Genomic DNA, 9532 nt, shown 5'->3' with positions numbered 1-9532 from the left:
AGTTTCCACGTTTCACAGACTAAGGACCATCAGGCAGAAATGACAGACAGACATATATAATGTAACGTTACAATAGTTTGGATGTTATGTAGTTACGGCATGATAGGTAGTTAGGAAAATTAATAGGGAACAGTTAACGATCATTTAAGTGAATGCTTTACCCAAGAATAATTATCTAGGAGTAATTAGATAAAGGGGACAAATTTTATAGAAGTAACTCTTACTGTTAGAAGTAATGAAAAATGAATTACTTGTGTGAATTCTACCGTTTTGGTTATTGCAGACAGACAATTGTGTTGAGGTTATTCGACGTGTAAACAGAGAAAGCTCGTGGATAAATTGCAAGGCAGAAAATATATTTAAATAGAAGTGTAATTATAAGTAAGAATATAATTTGAGCTGGTCCAGATCCGTACGCTAGCTGTGTTACCCAATAACTGAAAACCCCGAAGCCAACGTTGCCTGTCTACTGTTTATGGCCTGTCTTCGTCGCAGTCTTTTGTCTACGCGCTGTCGATGGCTTCAGTGCTTGAAAAAACTAAAAAAACCAGATATAGAGTTTTCTTAGAAGTGGTAACCACTTCAACAAATTGTAAAAGCAGATTCCTAGATCCTAATACTTAACAACACAGTCAAAGAAAAGAACACACGAAACATGAAATATTTCAAAACCGCAAATGTCAATATACAAGACTTGGACGAAGCAATATGCACAAGTCCTTAGAGGGTTGATTCTAGACTTTGAAATTTCATTGCTTATCCCGGGAACGATTGCCGTCGCAATAATACGTACTACGTACCTTCAGCTTCGGTAAACGGTGCCACTCGAGCGGCACGCAAACGGAAAGAAGAGAAAAAAAACCGTGTGGCAGAGAAAGGACGCAGTCACCCCTTGTTTCCGCTCCGTCGACCCTCCAATCTTGGAAGAGGCAGAAAATAGAAACACAGAAACTAGAAACAAGAGCGCGAGACGGACGAACGAAACGAACGAAGCCGGTACGAAAGAAAGAAAAGAAAAAAGAAAAGGGAGAAAGAAGGCAGGCAGACTTTCATACGGGACGAACGATACCTTCTCGCGTCGGAAAATAAAATGAGCCGTTGAACGAAGTGGTCAGAACGACGACGAGCAGAGACACCAGAGCGAGAACAGCCAACTATGTTTCCTCTATCGTCCTCCTAGAAGCTTCTCCACGGCCGATTTCCTCCGATCTCCACCTTCTCCCCACTATATCCCGGCTGGATGGGATGAATTGCGCTTTTAGCACTTGACTTTTAAACCCGGTAAGCGGATCAAGTCCCGCTATATAGCTACTTTTAAATGTCGTCTCTTGCCCGACGATTTCACCGGCGACGACAACCACGCAGAGCCGTCGACGTCGACGACGTCTAACGGCGACGACGAGATGACACTGGTTGCAGGCGTCGCGGCAAACGGCGCGACGTCTCACGGATTAACTCGTTCGAGGGTTACGAGGCCGCGATTATGTGCCACCTGCCACGATTGCGGACGCTCCGGCATTAGTCTGTAATTATACGTGGCTCTGCGTGAAACAGGTAGCATTATGCCGTCGTAAATGGGAGACGGAATATGTAGTTCTCACCGGCTAATTGGACCCGGTTATTGCTGCTTAAGACGAGCCACATGGACTAGTGCTTTCTGAATTATTTTCAACCACCACGCGAATCATGCTTTTGCCCCGTTCACACACAAAGAAATTTTACGACGTTTTATGCGATTATTGAGTAAAAGAAGGAATGTTTGAAATGGAACGAATAGGGAAAATTTCGTTGCATGATATTGCTTACGTTATTTGATTAGGAGTATAATTTCGAAAATTTAATACACTAGTTTCTAGAATCAATTACTTTTCTTACTTCTTATTCCGCATCTTTATCGCAATAAAGATTTTATCCCAAAAATGCAGATTTTAAAAATTAAACTTTGATTAAAAAAATGATCAAAATCTCTTGAAATGAGTAACAATCTCATTCTTTCCTTTTCCAGTTATCAGAAACAAAGGAACAATTACTTAACGCTGTTTAAAAATCCTTGATGAAATTCTATTTAATTGCTAGGAAAATCGATACCTGTAGTAAATTCCACGAAAACACTTGAAGTGTTTCGAGTGGAATGATAGAATTTCACGTGAACAATAAAAATCATACTAAATAATACCATTGGACAACAAACCTTGAGGATAAGTATCGATAATTGAGAAGTGCGACTTACGTAGGTATACCTGATGTTGGCTGCGTGCGTCGATTGATTGGAACAAAGGGTGGGAGGTTAAGTTGGTGTAACGAAAAATATTACGCGTCGAAAGAGTTTCGAAAAGAATATCGTTTCAGCATTTTCTACGTAACCACCGATTATTACCGTTAATCGCTACCACTATCGTCCAAGATACCCTTTAAATTTTTCTACACACCACAGTGTGGGACGATAACGCGTGATAACGTCCCACCATGTTAGCCGGGCGTTCTGTCCCGTTGAAAATTCGACGCACGTCGGTCGACGGCATCTCGAAAGCGACGAAAGAACACCATCGTCCTGTGTGGCCGGTCCACACGGGTGAGATTTAATAATGTAGAGTAGCGGGCTAGACGCTAGGTACACACCGAGATTGGTACACACCGCTTTCGGGCGTCTTCAATATCTGAGCAGCTCAAGAACCGCATTGTCTAGGGCGACGGCCCAACCCTGTGCTTTATGATTCTCTCTCTCTCTCTCTCTCTCTCTGTGTGTGTCTCTCTTCTTCTTCTTCCTTGTCTTGCTCTATCCCTGGCCGACGATGACGACGATGACGAGCATTATGCGCCGGATAATGGTCCAACGGGTAGCTATTCACTCGCCCACGGTGCACGTGCAAAGAAACCGTACTTGACAAACATCCCCTACCAAAGCCTGATTGAATTATACCTCCCCGGCTACCAACCAGCTCCGCCTTTCGAGTAGGACAGATAGAGAGACGGATGTTAGGACGAGGATCAAGAAATTATGCACCGATGTTCTGATCGTGTGAATATTTGTTTTCGAAAATACGCTGTTCCGTCCTTTCGATCGAGGATTCTCAATTGAAATGTAAATATCAATGAGGAAACTTGGAAGATCCACCAAGTTTTTTCATTTCAGTAAGCGTGAGTTGCGTAATCTCTCGTTCTCCTTGTCAGTGGAGCGTGTTTTCGCCAACTTTTTAGATGGACAGCTAATTTCTGCGCGTGGACGGAGAGGAAGATATCGAAGAACGTGGATGAAAGAGGGTGAGAAAGGCCAGGCGAGGAACGCGCGCGCGTTCCCCACGTCGTCGTCGACGTTCGTGCACCCAGGAGACGATCTCTCGGTCGAGAAAGCGTCGACGAGAGGAGTCCTATTCCAATTCCAGCGAGTTAATTGGAATTGTTTGCCGCAGACACCGCGAGCCGCTTGCCTTAGCACAGCCCCGAGCCCTGTATCTCCCCCCGTCATCCGTACACCCTTCGACCTCGTCCTCGTCGAACTCACACCGGTATGTTTCGTTCATACGACTAAGCGACGTCTTCAACGGAATTAATTCCTTCCGCGACGGCGTGACTTAAATTTCCACCCCGAGAAATGAAGCGCTGACCGCTTTGAGAATACGGTACTGGGCATGTGTTTAGGGATGAATACCGATCGATGAATACCGATCGAACATCTTTAGGAACCAAGTTCTGATACGATATGGATGAGTTTTGAATAGTTACGTAAACGAAGGTGCACGTGCGTATCTTCAATTAAGGGTGCGAAATATTATGAAAATACTAAGAGTATATTTGCATTACAGTTGCCTTTATGAAAAATTGTTTAGTTCGTCTAAGATTCCTTTCGTTGATGTGCCTTTACCGAAGCATACGGTTGATTCACGCGACAAAATAGAAACGAAACTGCAATTTTGGGCAAACTTTAATTTTATGCAATTCGGTAATAGTTCTATACAGGAAGATTACGTACTTAATAAAAATCGGGTGGGCGAGTGGAAAGTAGCTATCATACGTCAATGAATATTTTCTATGTGCAAACATTTTTACATTTCGCTTAATGAAGCTCCCAAAGCAGGTCACAAAGGTAGAGGAAATTTGTCAGCTAATGTATTCTCCTTTGATTTAGTGAAATAAGCTGGTACTTCATACAGTTTCGTTTATCATGAAACCAAGATATTTTTCTAATTGTTTGACTATCAATATGAAACTCGCACTCAGGTGTCACGTCACATATCATCAAAACATTTCCATGGATCGATATGTTTTTATAATTATTACGATTCCGAACATGAGACAGAGATATGAAACTAGAGTAATTTGCAAGGAGAATACGAGATAACGCAGTTCACAAGTATATCTTCAAATTGATAAATCTTATCGAAATAACATTATCATCTCCGCAACTTGTATATAAAATACGATGGGATACAACTTGGCAGTAGTTTACATCGAAACGCGACTAAAAAAAGTCAAAGGAGAAGAAAAGCATCGAAAGTAAGTACCGATACAAATTTCTTTGAATTAGACGACTGCCAAGCATGCATCATTTTAATGATCAATAAGCTATTTGCAAAAATTGTTGCTTTTCATAGACATGAAGTATAGAATTTTCCTCTTTGCCTTGAAGGCTATGATACACTGGATGCTCACCAACTGAAGTTTTAACAAATTCGTTATAAGACTAGCTACATCTTGCAAATATTTTATTCATCGGAATGCGCATCCACTGTAACCATACCCTATTAAAGTAGTCTAAACTTCTTCCTCTAAACATAAGCGGTCATCAACAAAAATAAAGAACTAATTTTTTTACAGATGAAAGTTATTGTAGCACTCTTGGTTGTCCTGGTTTCGGCCAGTCCTCTGAATGCTACCCAACTCCCAGCCACGGGTTCGGGCGCTCTAGCAAGGGAGCTCCAGCCTTTCCTCGACGTGATCCCGATTGGAAAGATTCTCGAAATATCGAAAGCCTACCTGGCTCAGGATAGAGAATTCCAAATAGCCGTTGAGTTATTCAGGTCCAACGAATCGAAACAATGGGTACAAGATATCGAACAGAACTTTGAATTCAAAAAGATGCTGGACTATATGCAGAACAGCGGTTTGGATATAAAATTGCTGGTGAACCGCTTCAACAAAGCTCTTGGTATCCCATCTGTGATTTCTAGGATAAAAACCTTCTTCGCTCCTCATATCATGATCACCGGTGGAATCGAAGGTTACGTCTACGATATCGGTAGTCTTATTTCGATAGATGAGTTTGAGCAACTGTACGAAGAGAAGATAGCGAACTCCAAGGTATTCAAGGATTTCGTGCACGAAATGAGCTCCGCCGAACACATATCCTTGTACGTGTCCATTTTCTCGAATAAGCACTACCAAAATTTGGAACAACAGGCCGCAAACGTCGGCATCAATAGAAACTATTTCCAAGTTTCCGCTCCTTTAATACTTATACTTTCCACTGTAATTTAAAGTTGAAAGTATTAAGTTTTAGGAATTCAATTCGACAATGCTTATTGTTCATTTGTTTCGTAATAAATAAAATATAATTATGGTGCATTGAAATATTTGTTTAATCTTTCTTTAATCTACATCCTTGTTACCACTACACTATTAAGTAGTCCAATTTTTACATAAGAAAAAAATTTTATTAAAAAATTTTGTCAACTACATATTTATACCAATATAAAGGAACATTTAATAAGACCGATAATTATTTTACTGATAAGAATGTAAAACATTATCGAGAAAACCTCGCAATGAGTAATATACAGCTCCACGAGTGAGCATTTTTTGCGCAATTGTATGCAAAAAGAAATGTTACCATCAAGGAATATCAAGAAATTGTGTACAAACATTTTTCTTATCTACTATGAGGTGGCAATTCGAATGTTGTTGACAAAATACTATTAAGCGGAAGCTCCCCCTTAAAAAATTACCTGTAATCTTACAATCATATAATTATACTTATGCTCCCCCCCCTCTCTCTCTCTTTCTATCATGTTCCTGTGTTAATATATGCCTGTTGATTCACTCGTTCGTAATTAAACAAGTTGAAGAACATTACAAAAATTTTAGGAATATATCGTATTCTATTGCTATCGAACATGTTTGCGGATATTTTGCAAATTCTAAGATAGATTTTACAATACCAAAACCAAATGTATAAGAGTAAGAAATTTGGAATTTGTCACGTTGACATTTCATTGCAATTTATTTCTCAGTAATGATTATTAACTATTTATGACAATCTTTAGGCGATCAATATCTACATAAATTTATTTAACAGCTTGATCGCGAGCGTTACTCGTATTTACATCGCCGTGCCGCACCGTATGGCACCCATTCCTTCCAAAATGGCATGACTTTTTCCACCCATAGAAATGGAACATTGACCGCAATGAATTTTATATCTTTTTTCGTAAGGAAGAGGCAGACTTTGCACAGTTACATGAACCATCAACGTCATATGTTATACCTTGAACATTCGTGCAATTGAAAGTGTCCTTTACAATTTCTAGTGTGAAATATTATGAGAATATTAATGGTACTTTTGTATCATAGTTCTTGTTATAAAAAATTGTTTAATTCATCTAAGATCTCTTTCGAGTAGTATTTGACGTGGCTTCTTCAATGCCTCTAGTGGATTCACGCGGCGAAACAGTAACGAAACAATGGAAATTTTAATCTATGCCTTAATTCATATTCGATTAAAGTTGTGTGAAGGATGTTTTCGTGCTTATGTTCGGGAAGGGGAAAGGTCTCGATGAAGCTATGAAAGTAGCCACCATATGTCGATAGATAAATATATCCTATGTGGTGTTATGTTTGTATGCCTTTTTTTATGAAGCTCCCAAAGCAGGCTAAAGAAGTCGAAGAAACTTTTTCTTGATAGAATAAGCTCGTACATTATACAGATTCCTTTATCAAGAAAGCTTCTTTCGAATTGATCGATAATCTGTATGATTACCATTGTGAAACTAGCATGCAGGAGACATAAAAAGTTTATCAAAACATTTTTAGGAATCGATACATGTTCTTACAGTTAACACGATACAGTGGATAACGAAGGAGAGATATAGCACTGAAATAAGTTATATGCCAATAGAATATGAGATGACGCATTTTACAAGGGTATCTAGAAATCTATTAATCTTATCGAACTACAATTATCGCTTGCTTCACCTGTATATAAAATGCACCAGGACACGACCTGCTGTTACAACAGGTCGAGGAGAAAACTACAAACGATTAAAGCAAGTCAAAAGAGAAGAGAAGTATCAAAGGTAGGTACCTACCCATACAATTTCATTAAATTAAACGTGTGCTAAACATGCACCATTTTCATTGGTGACTAATCTATACGAACAAATTTTGTATTTTTACATACGAAACATAATCGTTTTTGCTTATTCTATTGAATTTCCCGTCATTTTTTTCGATACTTTATTAGTCAGAACGCGCATCTTCTATAACCATAACGTAAGAAAGCATTCTATTTGTGCTGCGGATAAAATAGGAGTAGAGTTAATTACAAACATAATATAATCAATCACAGATCAATATAAACTTTTTCCTCTGAACCCATGTGTACGTGTATCAACGATATTCAGAGATTTCGTTTCTTCGCAGATGAAAGCCATCGCAGCTCTCTTGGTCGTCCTGGTCGCGGCCAGTCCTCTGAATGCCCTCAAAGTCCCAGCCACGGGTTCGGGCGACCTCGCCAGAGATTTCCAGCAGTTCGTGGACATAACCCCGATCGATGAAATTCTCGCAGTATCGAAAGCCTATCTGGCCCAGGACAAACAATTCCAAACAGCTATAAAGTTGGTCAGGAGCAGTGAATCGAAACAATGGGTACAGGATGTCGAAAAGGCACCGGAATACAAAATGCTGCTGGACTTTATACAGGAACGTGGTTTTGATATAAAATTGGTGACAAACAACTTCAACAAAGCCCTTGGTATCCCACCTCTGGTCTCTAGAATACGAGCTTATTCGACCCCTTACCGCAATATCACCGGTGGAATCCAAGGCTACATCTACGATATCGGTAGACTTCTTTCGATGGATAAATTTTCGCAGATCTACGAAGACAGGATAGCGAACTCCAAGGCATTCAGGGATTTCGTGCACGAAGTGATCTCCGCCAAATACTTACATTTCTACCTATCCGTTTTCTCGAATAAGCACTTCCAAAATTTGGAACAACAGGCCGCAAACTCTGGCATCGATAGAAACTATTTCCACGTTTTCGCTCCCTTACTACTTGTAACTTCCACTGTAATTTAAAGTTGAAAGTATTAGGTTTTAAGAACTCAGTTCCATAATGCTTATTCTTCATTTATCTCTTAAAGAATAAAGTATAATTATATTGCATTGAAATATCACCTTCTTCGTCTACATCCTTGTTACCATTGCACTATTAAGTAGTCTGAATTTTACATAAGAAAAAATTTTATTAAAACATTGTTGGTAACCACATGCGTATACCAATATAAAGTAACATTTAACAAGACAGATAATACTTTTTGGAAATGTAAGAAATGTAAAACATTATTGAGGAAATCTCGCTATGAGTAATATACAGTTGAGGAGTAAACATTTTTTGCGCAATTGTATCAGAAAATAGATGTTACCGCAGAATATCAAGGAATTGTATACAAACATATCTCTTATCTACTATGAAGTAGCAACTCGAGTGTTGTTGACGAGATTATTATCAACCGGGAGGGTGGGCTTCTTATATACCTATTGCTCCCTCTTTTTATCATGCATTTCTACCGTGTTAATACAAAACACTTGCTTGATCCGCTTGTAATTAAACAAGTTGTGTAACATCTAGACATTTTTTTAGCAGAAGAAACGCATTCCTTTCCTGCCATAGATGTTTGTGAATGAATGGCGCGAGGTCTCGATGGAGTTGGGAAAATAGCCATCATACGTCAATAAACATTTCCTATGTGAACGATGTTTTTGTGTCACTCTTAACGAAGCTCCCAAAGGAGGCTATGGAGGTCAAGGAAACGTCTTCTTGGAACTGATATAACAAGCTGGTACAATATATAGCTTCATACCAATATATAGCTGTATATCACAAACCTAAAATTATTTTCGATCTGTTCCATGACGTAACAGTCATGTGGAATTGACACGCTGGTGTCACAGGTAACATCGCACGTCTTCGAAACATTTTCACAAATGGACAAGTTCATAACATTAATACTACTTAATTGGAAATTGCATAGTTATATGAAGCTAGGCTAAGTCATTTGCAATCGGAGTACGATATAACGTATTTTACAAGTACACAATGAAATTGATTAAGCTTATCGAAATGCATTTACGATCTGCCCTATTCGTACGTAAAATGCAACGGGACACAACCTGGAGGTAGTTCATATCAAGAGGCGAAATATGATTAACTAAAAGAAGTCAAAGAAGAAGAGAAAATTGTTGACTTTTACATACATGAAGCATTTTTAATCCTGATTCCGTTAAATTTTGTACATCGATCCTCTATCCGATT

At 39.1% G+C, this 9532-nt stretch overlaps 2 protein-coding genes across 2 annotated transcripts; both read left to right on the top strand.

Annotated features, from left to right (window-relative positions):
• Window positions 1–4420: 4420 nt before the first annotated feature.
• LOC117235149 (protein G12-like) lies at window positions 4421–5544 on the top strand. The gene is given in 3 exon segments (XM_033496908.1): window positions 4421–4457; window positions 4460–4494; window positions 4816–5544. Coding segments are annotated over 3 exon segments (732 nt in total). The 3' UTR covers window positions 5476–5544.
• Window positions 5545–7184: 1640 nt separating this feature from the next.
• LOC117235148 lies at window positions 7185–8324 on the top strand. Its single transcript, XM_033496907.1, has 2 exons — window positions 7185–7289; window positions 7636–8324. The coding sequence occupies exons 1-2, from the start codon at window positions 7200–7202 to the stop codon at window positions 8293–8295; spliced, it is 750 nt and encodes a 249-aa protein (XP_033352798.1). The 5' UTR covers window positions 7185–7199; the 3' UTR covers window positions 8296–8324.
• The last annotated feature ends 1208 nt before the right edge of the window (window positions 8325–9532 follow it).

The sequence above is a fragment of the Bombus vosnesenskii genome, unplaced genomic scaffold (assembly GCF_011952255.1).
Source record: "Bombus vosnesenskii isolate JDL3184/JDL3185 unplaced genomic scaffold, Bvos_JDL3184-5_v1.1 scf7180000013314, whole genome shotgun sequence".
In the NCBI taxonomy this organism is placed as follows: Eukaryota; Metazoa; Arthropoda; class Insecta; order Hymenoptera; family Apidae; genus Bombus; species Bombus vosnesenskii.
This window is presented reverse-complemented; position numbering and strand designations above follow the sequence as displayed.